Source organism: Ursus arctos, chromosome X, assembly GCF_023065955.2.
Source record: "Ursus arctos isolate Adak ecotype North America chromosome X, UrsArc2.0, whole genome shotgun sequence".
NCBI classification, from domain to species: Eukaryota; Metazoa; Chordata; class Mammalia; order Carnivora; family Ursidae; genus Ursus; species Ursus arctos.
The window spans coordinates 17531129-17549819 of NC_079873.1; the positions used below are offsets into that span (position 1 = coordinate 17531129).

Consider the following 18691-nt stretch of genomic DNA (forward strand, 5'->3'; position numbering starts at 1 on the left):
CATTGTCTTTACCACCCTGCAGCTCAGTCACTTCCTCGGTAGCTTGACCCCACCAGGCTTCAGTGACAGACTGAACGAGGTCCATTCTTTTTATGAAGTTTGAAATTGGAATTTTTTAAGGGGGTGGATTTTGGTCTTAAACCCAAATATCATTCAGGGGATATAAGTCAGGCTTCCACCTTTTAATTTCCTGAAACCAATTTTCAGAATAGTGAAGCCAGCTATTTTCTGCCAAATGAGTTTCCCAAAGGCACAGTTTTGCTAGGGATGAGCGAGACTAATGAGACATGAGGTCACCACCCGTGTTGGGTGATGCCTGTGTCGCGATGGGTGTGTGGTGTGCGTTCTGCTCCAGGAGTCTTTCCCTGATGAGGGGCTTTTTCCTGGAAGCAGCCTCAGTTCACTTGGCCATCATAGGGCTTGGCCACCCTGACATTCTCTGACTCTACCCAGGTCCCCTGCTCTCTCTCACTGTGGCCTCCTAGGTGCTGCCTTCTCAGAGGAGATGTTTTCCTTGTGGGTGAGCCCCCCCCCCCCCCGGTATATTTTTGAGAACTTTGAAGTCCCTTTGCTTTTTGACTTCCTCTCACACAGTTGCTGGTACCATACAGGCCTCTGGGTTGTGACCCACTTGTGTCCACCTGCTCCTGTTTGGGGGCTTGGGGCTGCACACTCATCTAGTCGTGTTTTAAATGTTGTCCGTGAGGTTTGGCGGTGCTATCCTAAAAGCTCTCTCTGTGTTCGGGGACTCAGGAAGATTAAAAAGTGATGCCCTCACTGCCATTTTTGCTACACTGTTTGCTGTCGTTAACAAACGTTGAAAATACCAATTTTGGTGGGTGTATCACTCTGCCAGAGCTGCCGTAACAAAGTGCTAGAGATCCGGTGGCTTAAAACAACAGACACATTCTCTCCTAGTTCTGGGGGCCGTAAGTTCAGAAACATTGTTGGCAGGGCCGCGGTCCTTCTAAAGGCTCTAGGGGAGAGTCCTTCCTTGCCTCTTCCCACTGCTGGCTGCTGCTGGTGTTCTCGGCCTGTGGCTGTTAGCAGTATCACCTGCTCTCCTTATCCCCGTGTCTCCTCTTCTGTCTGTCATGAGGGCTCTTGTCCTTGGATTTAGGTCCCACCTGCATAATCCAGGATGATCTCATCTCTAGCTCCATAATTACATCTGCAAAACCCATTTTCCAAATCAGGTCACACTTACAGGTTCTGGGGGTTAGGATGTGAACATATCTTTTTTGGGGGGGCCACCATTCCACCCACTATAGTGGGGGTAGGTGAAATGTGTGTGTGTGTGTTTAAGATTTTATTTATTTGTGTTTGTGTGTGTGTGTGCGCGCGCGCGCGCGCGAGAGGGAGGGAGGGAGGGAGGGAGGGAGGGAGAGAGAGAGAGAGGGAGAGAGAGAACAAGTGGGGGGAGGGGCAGAGGGAGAAGCTGACTTCCCGTTGAGCAGGAAACCTGATAGGGGGCTCATCCAATCCCAGGACTCTGGGATCATGACCTGAGTGGAAGGCAGAGAGGCTTAACCGACTGAGCCACCCAGGCACTCTGAAATCTGGTTTTTAAGTGGCAGCTAACTCTACGTTTTTTGAAAAGTCCGTGCCCCTAGAATAAGACACATTTGCTGTGCAGTTTGGCCTCTGAACCCAGTTCGTGGTCTTCATTTTTACTGTGCTCTGGAAGGTCTTGGGGACTAGTTCCAGACATCGCTGGAGATAGATTCTCAGTAGGGTGAAAAAAGTCCTTAACTTCTAGTCAAGCGTTGGCACTACTTAGCTTATGGAAGGAATTCTACTGTGATTTTTCTGGTGAAACCACACTGCGGTCAGCTGTGAATCTTTTTTGTTTTTTTCTTTTGCCTTGGTTCAGGTCACATACTCTTCGTACATACTCTCCGTTTTGACACTTTGCGGCCTACACTGTTTTCTCTGTCAATGTGGAAAAAGCTCCAGCCTGTGGAGGGCTGGTGGGACAGTACGGAGTAATTCCTTTTGTCTCATCTCGGTTCTTTATCTTACCCTTCTCAGGCAATTAGTGCTTAGCAGATCAGACTGGAGGAGAACAAATTGCATTTTGCCTTTCCTCTAAGTGTCGTAATGTTGGATGTTCTTGAAGATTCTGGCATCAAGTGAACCTGCAGAGATTAATGCAATTTCTATAACCTTGACCAGCGTTCTACCTGGGGATATCGAGCTCCACTTGGGAGATCGGTGGGGAGGCAGAGGGGAAGATGGGCCTCTGGCCAAGGATGGTGTCACAGTGAGTAGCAGGTTGTCCCATAAGGAATTGTTGTTCAGTCTCTACTATATAGAAATATGTTACTGAGTAGCCCCATTTAATTTATTTTTCCTATTATAATAGCAACCCATGCTTATTGTGAGACACCTGGAACATAAAGCCAAAAGTTCTTTTTTTTTTATTTTTTTTTTTATTTATTTATTTGATAGAGATAGAGACAGCCAGCGAGAGAGGGAACACAAGCAGGGGGAGTGGGAGAGGAAGAAGCAGGCCCATAGAGGAGGAGCCTGACGTGGGGCTCGAACCCGGAACGCCGGGATCACGCCCTGAGCCGAAGGCAGACGCTTTAACCGCTGTGCCACCCAGGCGCCCCCATAAAGCCAAAAGTTCTTAAGTCCTTTATTATACCCATCAGGAGTGGGTGGACATCCCCTTTCTAGCACTGTATATCCTCATTAATTTATTTTCCCTAAAATGGAAGCTCATTTATTTGCTCTCTTGGATTTCTGGTTAGGCTGAACATTGTGTTGTGTCATCTCTGGTTGGCTGAATTCCTGTCTGCGTCCTTGGCACAATTACTTTGTGGTCGGTGTTTTTGTGTCTTTCTTGTGTTACCTGGTAATCTGTGTAGCCTCTCCTCATCGGATTGAGAACCTTCATAGCTCGTGACAATGGGCCTAAGTGACACTGGCAACTCTTGTTCAGGTTTTCTTACAAAGTTTAGTCGTCAAACTATGCCTCACTGGCTTTCCTTTCGAATGTGTTTCATCCTGACCTCCTTGCCTTCTCTCCCTTGTTCTCCAGCTGATGGCGAGACCATTCTAAAAGGCCTCCAGTCCATTTTCCAGGAGCAAGGGATGACGGAGTCGGTGCACAACTGGCAAGACCATGGTTATCTAGCGACCTACATCAACAAAAACGGCAGGTGAGGCAGCCTTCAGGTCGGAGGGCTTAAGCTGGTGGGGGCGGCCGGGGGGGGGGGGGGGTGGGGCGATGACAATGGGTGGGAGGGGTAGCGTCCAGGTGTTTTTATTTCCTCCTGTGACATCTTGTAGGGGGGCTAGAATTCAGTGCTTCACAGCCCTAGCTGCACAGTAGAATCGCCCCGGAGTACTTTCACTAGATGCCATTACCCCAGTCACTCTTCAGAGTTTGAGGCCACTGGGCATTGGTATTTTTCCAAAGACACCCTCCCCCCCGCCAGGCGATTCTGCTGTGTGGCCAGGACCCAGAACCCCTGGGCAGCAGAAGCAGTGTGAACTGTAGGCCACGATTCAGACGTGGTTAAAACAGATTCCCGGGCCCTGCTCCAAGAGTTTCTGATGCAGCAGCTCTGGGGCAGCGCCGGAAATCGCATTTTCAGCAAGCTCCCAGGGGACACTGATGCTGCTGGCCGGCTGACGCCACTGCGAGTAGCACTGTTGTACGTTATTAGCAATTAATGTGGACCATTGTCAAAGGCAGAAAGAGAATGTCTATACGGAGGTTGACAGGAAGCTGAGGGGATCCAAGACTTCAGCTTGTTTTCTTCTTTTCCTTGAGACCTTTATAGGCTATCCAGACTTTACCTAATCAGTATGTAGATGAGAATCAGTATGTTCTGGGACGAGGAAAGGAAACCTAAATTAAGAGCTGACTGATAACAGAAGACCCCAAAGTGTTGAGCTCTTTGTGCCTTCCTAAGTCTAGTTTTGTTTCCTATCTAGACTGGTTTAGTATGCAAAACTAGTAAGATTCTTTGTAATTTGCACTATTAATTTTAAAATGTGAACTCCTGGGTATTTTCAGTGGCTTTAATTCCATTTTCCCCAATGGGTACAAAGTACTAGAATTCCACATGGTTTCATTAATGTCTCACATTCTCTCTCTTGTTTCTCTATTAAAAGGAAAAATAACCACCCCCATGACCTCAGAGGCCCAGAAGGCAGTGCTGGGAGATGAGGGAAACTTTCACTTCTGAGTACCCCCTTTCGTTATTCTCTTCATAAGTCAGCATGCTCCAGCCCATGGGGGTAATTGGTGTCCCCTCTCTTGATGCTTCTCAGAAACTTCCTGGCTTCTCTCTCCCCAAGCGCAGATTTGTATTTCTAACTATGTAGCAAATCTCCACGTATCTGTTTAGCAGATACCTCAGATGTATCTAAAATCATTTCTTCTCAAGGGTGACCTGAAATCCGCACCACCACCAAAACTCTCTTTCCCTCCTCCCTGCCCTGGCCCAGTTAGTAGCACATTTCCTGCAAGTAGAGGTTTGCAGCTGTCCTTGATCCTTCCAGCTCCTGCAGGCTTGCATTCAGCCCCTCTCCTTTCTGGCCTCTTTTCTCCACCTTCCCTGCCACAGTCTCTCGCTGTCCTGGATGTGGTCCATCCTTTGGGGACCACAGCAAATCGAACCATGTCACCTTGCCACCCCGTAGGCTCTTTGAAGCCTCGATTCTCTTAGAATCTCCTAACTGCCTTTGCAGCCAGGCCCCACCTACTTCTTTGCCTCATTTCTTGAGTCTTCTACCAGAGACACCATTTCCATTTGTCTGGAGGGGCCTCGAATTCTTACTGGAAGGGAATTTTGAATGACAAGAGCTGTTAGAAATTGCTCCTGAAAGCAGAAAAAATGAAAATGTACATGCTTAGTTTAAAAACGAATTTTCACCATTGGTCTCCCTCTTCTCCAGCTTGGTCCACTGGGACCCATCCCCATGGTGCCTGTCCTGAAACCTCACTGCTCCCACCCATGCCAGCTTCTCCCCTGACTTCTGGTTAATAGCCACTTTGTGATGCTGAGGTCCTGGTCCACAGCCACCTTTCATTTTCATTTTCTCCACCCTGCTCCCCTCCCCCGCATCTTTTCCCTCTCTTTTTTTTTTTTTTTTTTTTGGTTTTAATCCCTTGAGCTTGGTACTTGGTTTTAACTTCCAGCGTTGTCCTTGCTCCTGTGTTCCTGCACTTGCATTGGGAGAGGACTGCACTAGAAGCACCCAGGTGGTTCCGGGTGATGTTTTTCTCCCATTCCCCCTCTCGGCCCCTCCTCTCCCTTGTGCTGCGGGTGGTGGAGGGGGAAGGAAGGATAGGCGCATTCAGGTGTAAATTATTTGTGGTTTTCTAGAGCCGAACTTGATTTGGGGGCCATTTGAAGGCTGAGGGTGAAAATAACTAGTAGTGTTTAGTTTTTAATCCAAGCACACTGCCTATATCCTCTGAACAGAATTCTTCTGATTTAGTATTTTTCAAATGTTTCTTTAACCACGACTTAATATCATAACCCCGTACATAGTTGTCTGTGTCTGTACAGTACAGATACACATATGATTGAAACAAAAGTTTCTCCACACAATTGACTTTTATTGCATGTGATACACTCTAATATTTTAAGAAAAATGCACAGATCCCCTAAATCAGGGGTCAGAAAGCTTGTTCGGTAAGGAGCCACATAGAGTCTCTGTCAAATTCTCTCTCTTTTAAAACAACTCCTTAAAAATGTAAAAATCATTCTTAGTCTGCAGGCTTTACAAAGAAACGTCTTGTGGGCTGGGTCTGGTGTGCAGTCTGCAGGCTTTACAAAGAAACGTCTTGTGGGCTGGGTCTGGTGTGCAGTCTGTAGGGCTGGAGTGTGCTAACCCCGAACTAAATCAGTTTAATCACCACCTGCTTGCAGTCAGAAAACCAGGGCTCTGTTTTGAACTCTTTGAAGGTTAATTAGGAGGACCCAGTATGCCCTTCCTACCCTCCCTTCGTTTTAGGGCCATGGTTAGTAAACTTGGCCGAATCATGTGCCAGGGAACCTTCTTAAAAATCAGGTTTACAGAGGCACCTGGCTGGCTCAGTCGGTAGAGTATGCGACTCTTGATTTCAGGGTTGTGAGTTGGGGTGGAGTTTACATATATATATATATATATATATAAATAAAAAAAATTAAAAAAAAATCCGGTTCACAGAAATTGCTACTGAATCACTTTTTGGGGCCAAGAACCCATTATGTGAAAACGCTAGCATCTGGTGACTGTCTAAATCTTACCTAAATGATTGGTGGCTCCCCACCCCCAAGAAGAGGTTCTCATAAGAAAGCAAACAGGGTTAACCATGTAACTCAGGGAAAAAAAGACCAGTGGTCTTTCCTTTTAGTTGGGTGGGTTAGTGTCTTGTCTTCTTTTGAATACCATGATGCAATTCCTAACCTTAAAATTATGCTTTCCTTTGTAGCTTTGCCAATTTGAGAATTTACCCACATGGATTGGTGTTGTTTGATCTTCAGAGTTATGATGGTGATTCGCAAGGCCAAGAAGTTGACAGTGTTGGTTTTTCACTTTTATTTACTTTTATTAATTATTTTTTTACGTATTTGTAATTACAAGTATTTGAGGATCATCAAATCTCATATTTTTTAATGATAAAATGATTTTACATAATTGCTGATCTCCCAGTTACCTTTAAATTTTCCTCCCTCCAGAGAAGTGATTTTAGAAGAAAAATAGTGGTTCCTCAATTGTTGTTAGGAACCTGGCTTGTCCTCATTCCCTTGACTGCTTGAAAACTGAGTAATTTTACTTTCCGTTGAATGAAATGTAAACCTTTAAGCAGGATGTTGTATCTCCATTATCCTTGCTCTCTCCCCTTTCCTGTTCTCTTGCTGGTGACTTGCACTGACGTTAGGTCAGCACCATGTGGGCTGCTTGGTGTGGGTGTGGAACTGGGCCAGGCCTGGAGGCTGCTGAAGGGATGGGGGAGGACAGGAATATTGCACAGCTCTGTCACCATGGCCTCAGCCTCCTGGAAACTTAGCTGTTGCACCCAGCTTATTCTATAAGCCCATTGCCTTCTTTTCTTTTAATTGTAGCTTTTGAACAAAGTAGAAGAAAGAATGAAAGAATTGAGTCAGGACAGTACTGTACGGGTGAAGCGGTAAGTCTACTCCTGGATGTCCTTTTATGTTTGTTTAACTGGTAAAATTGGAATGGTGGTGTCGTCCCTGAGTAGTGTCTGCTTCTGACAACATGGTAGACTGAGCTAATGGATGCCTTGCACCCAAACAAGACAGAATGTATGAACACACATACACACACACACACACACACACACACACGCACGCGCGCTGCGTAAAATGAAACAAAGGTAGGAAGGAGATGTGAACTGACTCTCAGCTGGAACCGTATAAAGCAGAGAACTGGGGGTGGGGGGCTTCTGCCTCAGTCAAAAGGGAGAGAGAACTCCCCAACCTGGTCCAGTAAAGTGAAAAGGTTGCTGTCTCTGCGCAGAGCTCTGGGCTCCAACGTGGAATTTAGTTGTAAGATTTCTGACAAGATGGGGTGACAGAAAATATGCCTCAAAGCTTTCAAGTAAGGTGACTTCCCAAAATACTAAGAATTGAGAGGCCACCCACCTTGAGCAGCCACTGGTTGGTTCTTTTCAAATGGTAATAAAGACAGTTAAGCTTCCCCTGTCCTGACTACACCTATTTAAACTTCAGTTAATACAAATAGTTCCATTCCTCAGTCTTCCTAGCTTCCTGTCAGTAGCTAATGGCTGTAGTGACTATCACAGTGCACAGCGCAGATCTGGAACATTTCTTTTGAACAGTCCAGCAGTATTTGTCCATGGTAACAGATGTTAAAAGAGCTTTGATAGAAGTAACAGCTCTGACATTTGTTGGAATGGATAGTCTTGTGTGGGTCCTGGGAATTAAGAACAGGAGTTAATCAGGGATGCCTAACAAGTAATTCTCCAGTTTGCTCTTGTCTTGTCTGGGTGGCTCCTTATCAGGCCCCGAAAAGTAGGAGGCCTGTCCCTTACTCACAACAGCAAACACAGAGACCTAGAGGGACTTTATCAAGGTCACACCATCACTGATGGAAGCGACCAGAATACAGATTTCTCTGGTTGGCAGTGCTTTCTAGAAGCACGCATTCATTTTGGCAAGACCTAGGATGTGAGGAACTTAACTAGCTCAGCATGCTAAGTTTCATCAGCCCATAGGAAAGCTCCAGGGCTGGTGTAAGGTAACTAGAAGGTTGGTTAATCTCTGGTAGGGTAGAAAGCAGGAAACTGCCAGTAAATGAACATAACGGTGTACAACTTGCCCACTTGGTTGAAATCTGTCAGAGCACCTAGATTTACGTTCGGTATACATCTCAGCCATATTTCCCTCTTCCCTATCCTTAAAAACATGTTCACACCCACACACTTCTCTGGACTTTCCACCTTTCCCCGCTTGCAGAGTTTTCAGCATCCCTTCGACTGGTGCACACCTATCTGCACCAGCCTGAATTCAGCAGGTTCCCGCTGTGTTCTAAAATGTATTAACTCTGTGATAATGAATTGGCCAGCATCATAATGCCTCTGATTTCTATTGGTCTCACTTTTATTGGGGTTACTTCTAGGAGTAAATAAATAGATGGAAAACATTTATGGGTTTCAGCCCTCATGAGAAGTCTTTGTTTTGGGTGTAGGAGTTTTCGAAGTGAGAGTAAAGCTTCATATTTTCAGTTCAAAATACAGACCTTGCTTTTGCTTGTCAGTGCTCTTACAGCTTTTCATAAAATCAGGGTAGAGGGGTCAAGAAGTTATTGGCAGGCTTTTTGTAATTGGCCTCAAACGGACAAGAATGGTGCCATTTTTCTGTCTGGGGAATGACATGGTTAGAAATTTAGTCATTAACAAGTAACTTGTAACATTATCTGAAATCATTATTCACCTGTGGCTCATGAGTTAAATCTGAATTTTCAACTAAGAAGCCATGGGATGTATTAGATAATTTATTTTTATATTCTATTTTTCCAAAGAAAAGGAACAGGAAAACAAGGGGTTGGGGGTGAGGGAGATAGCACAGTTGACACAGTGTATCTGAGACCCAAGACGTACTCTGTCTTTCTCTCTACAATCCATTTTTAAATTTCAGCAGTGAAGGTTGAAACAAGAGTGGTGCGGGGCTCCAGGATATCTCCTGTAGCCCATTACAAGGAGATGAACTTCATGCTAGGATGAGTACTTCATCAAGAGAAATGGCTTCCTCATCCTGTTAGAGATCCTTGTTGTTTCTTCACCAGTCTTTAAAAACCATTGTGTTGTGGGGCGCCTGGCTGCCTCAGTCAGTGGAGCGTGTGACTCTTGATCTCGGGGTCGTGAGTTTGAACCCCATCTTGGGTGTAAAGATTACTTAAAAATGAAATCTTAAAAATAAAATAAAATTTTAAAAAATGAAAACCATTTGTGTTGCAATTGAGAAAAGAGCTCTTTACTTTAGCCAAGGCACTTAGTGACACAGTTGAGAATGGACATTTATTTTCATCGGGTTTGTGCATAGTTTAGTAATTTCCTGTAGCTGACTGGCTGTCAACCAGGAGGTGGGTTTCCTCCCCTGAAGACCCATGACTTGATATTTGTCACGTTCATCTAATGTCACAGGTGGTTTACTCTCCCACCTCCATCTACTCACCATCAGCCGGGGGTGGAAGAAGCTTCCCCCAAGTCCTCTTTGCCTGCTCTAGGCTGGGAAAGGAGGGGAGAAGGTATTGTCCTGGTCTGTGAACCTTCCAGAAGCTACATTTGTTCACTTGAATGGTGCAAGAAGTGGTTAAATCAGGAGTTGCTAGGATTAAATGAGAGTTCATGGGAATTTGCTTTGTAAATCTCAGTGTTCTTTATATAGATAGATAAATCTTTATATATCTATATATATGTATCTTTATATATATATAGATATATATATTTTTTAATTTACTGAGAGAGAGCGCATGCAAGCTGGGGGAGGGGCAGAGGCAGGAGAGAAAGAGTCCCCAGTAGACCAGACAGCCAGCACCAACCCCGATGCGGGGCCCGATCCCATGACCCTGAGATCATGTCCTGAGCTGAAATCAAGAGTCGGGCACTTAACCAATGAAGCCATCCAGGTGCCCCAACCTTACTGTTCTTTATAGTTGCTAGTATTTGCTCAAAGGAAGCTTCATGAAAACAGGTTCAGGCTGTATTCCTGGAAACAGGTGAGTGGGAGGGCAGAGGCTTACTGGAGCAAGTCAGAGGTAGCAGGTGCTAGCATACAGCTGTGTTACTGGTGAATACCACTGTGCCAGATACAGCTGTGTTACTGGAGAATACCACTGTGTCAGAGACAGCTGCGTTACTGGAGAATACCACTGTGTCAGAGAACACATGACTTGCGCACAGTTGTGTTATGTATGCAGCGAGTTCTCATTTTGTGTTCATGTTAGATTTGCCAAGCCCCTTTCCTGGATCTGGTTTTCATTGTCATTTAGTGTCCTCTGCTGGTAGTTTCTAGTACATTCACGTTGTCTGAAATACTGAGCCGTGTGCAAAAGAATGGAATGGGAAAATCTGAGCTCAGTTTGCAGTCCTTCGAGTAAATAATTGATTGAGGCAAGAATCTTCTAGGTGCTAAAGCCACTACTGGAGGTCTGTTGAGAGATCAGGGCCTTCGCCCAGTTTTAGAGGGCTACTCCATAGCCTGCTTTGTAATTTCAAAGGGAAAAAAGATACCTTTGCAAATGGAGAGATCTGATGCCATCGGCTTGAACCAACGGGTCACACTTAGCATCTCTAATAATACGACAAGCGCTCGTCTGCCCCTGATGTGATGCTTGTGTAAATATCTGCCACCCTGACGTTAATGAAGAAAGAGGTCTTCAGGCAAACCCACCTTAGGGATTTTCTGCAGAACACCTGGTCTGCACTTCCCCTGAGGTGTTATGAAACACATCGGGGGGAAAAACTATACTCAGTGAAATGAGGGTAAAAAAGGAAAACAAAATACAGTGTATGATCCTTCATTCAAAAGCAGAACAGCTATAAATGACATGATGGGGACAGTTGTGGGGACATTTGAATGTGGATTGCATACCAGATGATGATATTACACCCCTGGGCACTTATGCATGAGTGTGGTAGTGGCAGTGTGGTGGGGTGGGCCGTCTTAAGAGATTCCTGCTGAAGTATTTGGGGTGAAGTGTGGTATCTGAGGTGGCCATTTTCTCCAACTTTTTTTTAGGGAAAATTGAAGGCATGCCAGAAAGGTTTATTTAAAAAGTAACCTCTTAATGTACAATAGTTGCTGGGATTTGGAAGTGGCCATGTTTGTATATAGCTGAGAGCCCAAGCTTCAGATTTGTACACGATTCAGGAATTAGCCCAAGGTAACGTGGCTTGCCTTTGTACACTCACGTTTCCAGGGTCGCTTTTTTTTCCCCCCCGCTTTTTTTTTTTTTTTTAAAGTAATGAGTACACCCAATGTGGGGCTTGAACTCACGACCCCAAGATCAACAGTGGCATCGTCTGCTGACTAAGCCAGCCAGGAGCCCCTCCAGGTTCACTTTTTTTTTTTTTTGAAGATTTTATTTATTTATTTATTTGAGTGAGAGACAAAGAGACAGAGATAGTACACAAGCAGGGGGAGCTGCAGAAAGAGAGGGAGAAGCAGACTCCCCACTGAGCAGGGAGCCTGTTTTGGGGGCTTCATACAAGGACCCTGGGATCATGACCTGAGCCGAAGGCAGACGCTTAACCAACTGAGCCACCCAAGGCGTCCCTCCAGGTTCACTTTTAAGGCAGCGGCACCATAAGCAGTGTTCTATAAGGCTCATTTTTGTTTTCCCTTTTTACAGATTACCACCCATAGTGCGAGGAGGGGCTATTGACAGATATTGGCCCACCGCTGATGGTCGCCTGGTTGAATATGACATAGATGAAGTGGTATATGATGAAGATTCACCTTATCAGAACATTAAAATTCTACACTCGAAGCAATTTGGAAATATTCTTATCCTTAGTGGGGACGTTAGTAAGTATTCGTCCTTACCCCAATTGCATAGCAGACTGACGATGTTTTAGATTATGGTGCTTTCCTGACAAATACCACCATTGTGGATTTGTCCTGGTTTGTCTTTGGCAGTGCTGTTTTTTTGAGAGGAACATTTATGTCATATTAACCAACCTGTGGATTGTCTGGGCTTTCATGTTTTATTTTTATTTTTTATTTTAAAGATTTATTTGTTTTAGAGAGAATGCATGAGCGGCTGTGAGGGGCAGAGGGAGAGGGGAAGCAGACACTATTCGGGGCAGAGCCCAACCAGGACCCGGGGCTCAACCCACGACCCTGAGATCATGACCTGAGCTGAAACCAAGAGCCAGACACTTAACTGACTGAGCCACCCACACGCCCCTAGGCTTTCATGTTTTATAGCAGAGCCATGAAAACTATGTCTTGATGTTCCTTTTTCTTAGTATTCTTAGTGTTGAGTATTTGGATTTTACTCATTATAAAGAAAATATGATTGCTTATTTTTTAAGAAATATTTTTGTTACGGAAAATTTGAAACCTAAGTAGACAAAATAGTATCATGAACCCATGTTTACTCACCATTGAGTGCTAACAATTAGCAACTCCTGGCCAGTCTTGTTTCCCCTAAACCCTGGTTTGCTTTGTCCCTCTCCTATTACTTGGAACAACTCTCAGATGCTGTATTTCATGTAATAAAAGATGTGATTGCTTTTAATTAGCATATCAGAACATTCTTAAGACTGAATTTTTCCCACTGACCAAAGTATATGTATATGTAACATATAGTATTAGGTGTCAGATGAGTAGGGTTGATGAAAAGTTCACAATCCAAAAAAAAAAAAAAAAGTATCTCTGCACATTGTTGACAGTTTTTAAAGATCAAAAATGAAAAAATTTGAATTTTAGACTAGATTCCAGCACTTTCTAGCATGGAGAGTCAGGTCGCGGTGTGGGTTTGGGTAGAGTCACCATTTTGTCCCTGTGTTTTTCCTACCTAGATCTGGCAGAGAGTGATTTGGCGTATACCCAGGCCATCATGGGCAGTGGAAAAGAAGACTACAGTGGCAAAGACGTGCTGATTCTTGGGGGTGGAGATGGGGGCATATTATGTGAAATAGTCAAACTGAAACCAAAGATGGTCACTATGGTAGAGATATCCTTTGTTCGGAGATCAAGTTCGGTTGGGTTCTGTTTTCTTCCTCTTTTTTTGTCTTAAGACTCCAGTTAATGTTATGAGGCAAATGCTTTATAAATACTGCCTTGAAGAAACATTTCCATTTGGTACCGATAGCCTTTTTATGTGGCTACAAACAAAGCAGCAGAGATCCTCTAGTTGAGAAAACAAGAAAGCAACCTTGGTACGGTGTCTGCTGCTTAGCACTTTCTGAAAGGGCTTCTTCATGAGAAGAGAAAATTCAGTTCTTTTTGAGTGACCTTGATACAAAATGAAATCGTTGTCTCATTCACCATCGTTTTGGTAAATCGGATACCCAAGTTAGTGTTATAAAATTTATGTTTGTCTTACCTTTATTTTTTATAAAGATTTTATTTTACTTTATTAAGATTTTATTTATTTATTTGAGAAAGAGAGAGAGCATGGGGAGGGGCAGAGGGAGAGGGAGAGAGAATTTCAGGCCAACTCCACGCAGATCCGGATGCGGGGCTCAATCTCACAACCCTGAGATCATGACCTGAACTGAAATCAAGAGTTCGATGCTTAACTGACCCACCCAGGTGCCCCTACCTTTTCTTTAAAGTATTACTATTTCTGGGGCGCCTGGGTGGCTCAGTGGTTAAGCATCTGCCTTTGGCTCAGGGCGTGATCCCAGGGTCCTGGGATCGAGCCCCGCATCGGGCTCCCTGCTCTGCTGGAAGCCTGCTTCTTCCTCTCCCACTCCCCCTGCTTGTGTTCCCTCTCTCGCTGGCTGTCTCTCTCTCTGTCAAATAAATCAATAAAATCTTTAAAAATAAAGTATTACTATTTCAGAATTCTTTGATAGATCCAAATTCTGGATAAATTTCTCCTTGACCTGTTTGAACATTGACCAAATGGTGATTGATGGATGTAAGAAATACATGCGAAAAACATGTGGCGACGTCTTAGACAATCTTAAAGGAGACTGCTATCAGGTAATTATGTTTTCTAGATAACATTTTGAAGTCAGCTAATAATAATATTGACTTGAATTGTACCTTCCTAAAACAGCTTTAAGGGTGATTGGTTAAGAAGGTAAATAGATCATCTTGGAGGGAAGGAAAATTTTTTTTTCCCTCTACTGTTAGAAGGTGGAGGAGGGACAGTAAAAGTATCGCCCCAAATTGCGAAGGCACTTGCTGACCGGAAAACAAAGTAGGCCACTCCATAGAGTTTACACCGAGTCTCTCCAGGGACACTTAACTGACAGGCAGGATTGGGCAGAGGATGGTCCGCGGCAGCTGCACAGTTAGGGCATTGTAGTGCGATCATACTGTTCCCATGTACCTCAGATGGTATGCGTGCACCTAATTGACTTTTAATCAAGCCAACCTTTGATTAGATTTTATGGCACCACCTGTGCATGAGAAAGGCGAAAGACTGTTCTCCCTAACAGATTCATGGGAAGCCAAAACGCATCCCATCCTTCCTTAGCAGGCATTTCTGACGTATGTGTATTATTCTCTAAGGTGCCAGAACACATAATCCCAAAAGAGATCATTGAGCAAACATGAACAAACTAAGAGGGCCAAAGATGGACTCACCCTTACCCTCTGCCCTTCTAGTTCTTGGCCAAGACTCCCCTAATAAAAGACAGATTAACAAGAGAAAAACAGAAGTCGATTAATGTATATACCTCATGTGTACTTGGGAGAGACCCAGAGATAACTGAGTAACCTAGAGGTAGCTTTAGAATTTAGGCTTAAATATCTTAATAGGGAAAGGGGTCGTAAGTGTCTTGGGAAGAGTGAGTGACTTTTAGGAAAGATAACGGGCCTTTGGAAGAATAGATGGGGGGTAGGTATGATATTTGTGACTAAGTTTGTCTGGATGTGGTATCCATCTCCTGTCCTGTGATAGAGGTCAACCTTCCCTGGTTGAATCCCCTAGGGAGGGGATCTCTGACATTTGAGTTCCTTTAGGAGGATGTATCTTTAGGCAGATTGAAGGGGAGTTCAGAGAAAACTGCTTTCTGCATTTTCTGTTTTTCAAGTGCCTATAGCTCAAAATAATACACCAAAGTGGCATATTTTGAGGTGACACGTCGTGCTACTCTTCAGACTCTGTGTGTGAGTTTTGTGTACGTCTGAATAATTGCTTCTTGCTGAGCAAATTAGTTTCTGTCCTAAATTGTACTGTACTTGCAGGTTCACCAATTAATGGTTCGTGGGCTATGTTTTGTATTGTACTTTGAGCACGCATGTGTTCAGTGGTTACATCTGCAGTACTTGTTAGAGCAAGAGAACCAAGCAAATGCATTTTATTTGAACAGGATCTTAAATGTATGTCTTCAAAAAAAAAAAGTACGTCCTCAGATTTATGAACCATTTAGACAAGTGCTTTAATTTGTTGATCTGTAAGTTGCTTACCCCTCCCCTATCTTCCCTAATGTGTTTGCATCCAAATTTGATTTCATGGTGCATGCATGTTAATTTTTTAAGCTGAAAGAGAATTCTATCTATATTGTAATGTTAGGTGTGATTGTTTTGTGGGCAAAAGGGAAAGAAGGATATATATATTTCACATGCACTGTTTGAGAGTTTTAAGAAGGGGTGGGGCGGGTTGGGCAGTAGGTTCATCAGAGCATGACAGATTCGTTTCCCTCACATGGAGCAGAAAGTTACCATTGTTGTCAAATAACGTTTGCATTGTTAACCAGACTCTCTGTCTAAGGTGTCTTAACCTGTAATCCTCAACCCTGTACCAGGTGGCTATTATTTCTGTTTTATGGCTGAAGAAGATTCAACTTAGAGAGTTCAAAGGACATTTATTCAGGGTAATAGGGTAACTTTAGAAGAGTGATTCACTCCGATACCCGGCTCCCTGGCTCCTTCTGTGACCTCCTTATATGGATTCAGAAAAAACTATTTAAGCATAAGCAGAACTGCAAACCCAAACCAGTACGGGGAGTTGTAGGTTGTTGTAATTAGAGGCTGGATGTACGTGGGACGATTTACTAATGGATTTCGAAAACAGCTCTTGACTTGCACATCTGTCTGAAAGCAGAGCACCAAAGGCAGGTGGTGACATTGACAGTTGGACATTCTAGGGAATGGAAAAGTAGTATTTTATTTGAAATGATTCTTCTTTTGAGGAAGTTGGGTGCCTGAATACACCCGCCCACCCCTCCCGTCTTCTTGCTGGATTAGAACAACCATTAGAGGGGAGCCTGGACAATTCTTCTGAGGTTGAAGGTTTTCTGAGGGCTCTCAAGGGGTGGGGAGTTCCTTGTCTGGGGGTATCCACAAGCCCCTTAGCCGTTAAAATATTACCACTGAAAAAACACCAGGTCTTTGCAAATGTTTATTTCAAAAACATAATTACTCTAAGCATTTTTAGAAAATAGAAAATGTTCCAAAGTGCTCCCCATTCCTTTCATAATGACAGAGTAACCTTAATACTAAAATCCTTAAGGTAGTACAAAAAGAGAATTAGAGATTAGTTTTAATGAGTATACAAGATTTTCAAGTAAAAGAGTAAATTAAATCTAGCAGTTTATTTAAAGAACTCTATTAGGCCTAAGAAAGATTTAGTTCAGAAACATAAAGATGGAAATCTTAAGAAATCTGTCAACATGATTTATTATATGAATTATTTAAAAGAGAAAATGTATTAACAGGTGACAAAGCATTTGGGGGATATTTAGCAGTCGTTCGTAATGAAAAGTAAGATAAAAGTGCAATAAAGGGAAACTACCCAAACATAACAAACTATAAGAAACTTAATGTTGTATAAAATGGCAAAATACATAAGGCATTTCCAGTAAAACTAGAAATAAGGTGAAGATGCTTATTACCTTTATTCAACATTGTTTTTGAGGCATTCGCTAATGTAGTAAGGTAGGAAAATGAAAACAGTATAAATATAGAAAGAATCATTTGTAGATGATATGAATGCTTAGAAAAATCTAGGAAACTCACCTAGAAAATTAGTTGGGTTCATGAGAATTTGGTGAAGTGATTGGAGGGAGACAATCTAAAAAATTTTTTTTAAGCTATGTTAAATGCAAAACAGTTTGAATGGAAATTGGAGGCAGAAAGTGGGCTGGAGATCCTGTTCAGAATAATGACCAATTGGTCTTTTTAAGTTACTAAATTGAATTCCAGTGTAGTTAACAAGAGTATTATATTAGTTTCAGATGTACGATATAGTGATTCAACAGTTCTGTACATTACTCAGTGCTCATCACGATAAGTGCACTCTTACTCCCTATCACCTATTTCACCCATCCCCCTGCCCACCTCCCCTCTGGTAGCCATCTGATTGTTCAGTATAGTTAAGAATGTTTTTTGGTTTGTTTCTATTTTTGTTGTTCATTTGTTTTGTTTCTTAAATTCCACGTATGAGTGAAATCATATGGTATTTGTCTTTCTCTCACTGACATTTCACTTAGTATACATACTAGCTCCATCCATGTCATTACGAATGGCAAGATTGCAATCTTTTTTATGGCTGAATAATATTCCAGCGTGGGGTGTGTGTGTGTGTGTGTGTGTGTGTGTATACACACACACACACCCCGCTTCTTTGTCCATTCATCAATTGATGGACACTTGGGCTGCTTCCATATCTTGGCTATTGTAAATAATGCTGCCATAAACGTTGGGGTGCATGTATCCCTTTGAATTAGTAATGTTTTTGTATTCTTTGGTTAAATACTCAGTAGTGCAGTTGCTGGGTCACAGGGTAGCTCTGTTTTTAACTTTTTGAGGAACGTCCATACTGTTTTCCATTGTGGCTGCTGCTGTTTGCATTCACACCAATAGTGCAAGAGGGTTCCCTTTTCTCCACATCCCTGCCAACACCTGTTGTTTCTTGTGGTGATTTTAGCCATTCTGACAGGTGTCAGGCGATATCTCATTGTAGCTTTGGTTTGCATTTCCTTGATGATGAGTGATGTTGAGCATCTTTTCATGTGTCTGTTGGCTGTCTGGGTGTTGTCTTTGGAAAAATGTCTGTTCATGTCTTCTGCCCATTTTTAAGTTGGATTATTTGTATTTTGGGTGTTGAGTTGTGTAAGTCGTTTATATATTTTCGATACTAACCCTTTATCAGATATTTGCAAATATGTCTTCTCCCATTCCGTAGGTTGTCTTTAGTTTTGTTGATTGATTCCTTTGCTCTGCAGAAGCTTTTATTTTGATGAGGTCCCAGTAGTTTATCCTTGCTTTTATTTCCCTTGCCTCAGGAGACATATACAGAAAAATGTTGCTATGACTGATGTCAGAGAGGTTACTGCCTGTGCTCTCTTCTAGGATTTTTGTAGTTTCAGGTTTCATATTTAGGAATAATGACCAATTGTTAAATAAATTTTTTTAAAGATTTTATTTATTGGGACCCCTGGGTGGCTCAGTTGGTTAAACGTCTGCGTTTGGCTCAGGTCATGATCCCAAGGTCCTGGGATCGAGTCCTGCATCAGGCTCCCTGCTCAGCAGGGGAGCCTGCTTCTTCCTCTGCCTACTGCTTCCCCTGC

General features: G+C 43.2%; 1 protein-coding gene across 1 annotated transcript in view; it reads left to right on the forward strand.

Annotated features, from left to right (window-relative positions):
* Nucleotides 1–18691, forward strand: part of SMS (spermine synthase) — a 47040-nt gene that overhangs the window by 17003 nt on the left and 11346 nt on the right. Inside the window, exons 2-7 of the mRNA XM_026480194.4 lie at nucleotides 3047–3167; nucleotides 6440–6530; nucleotides 7074–7138; nucleotides 11848–12023; nucleotides 13022–13176; nucleotides 14064–14153. Coding sequence (XP_026335979.1) covers nucleotides 3047–3167; nucleotides 6440–6530; nucleotides 7074–7138; nucleotides 11848–12023; nucleotides 13022–13176; nucleotides 14064–14153 — 698 coding nt within the window. The remainder of the gene's footprint in view (nucleotides 1–3046; nucleotides 3168–6439; nucleotides 6531–7073; nucleotides 7139–11847; nucleotides 12024–13021; nucleotides 13177–14063; nucleotides 14154–18691) is intronic.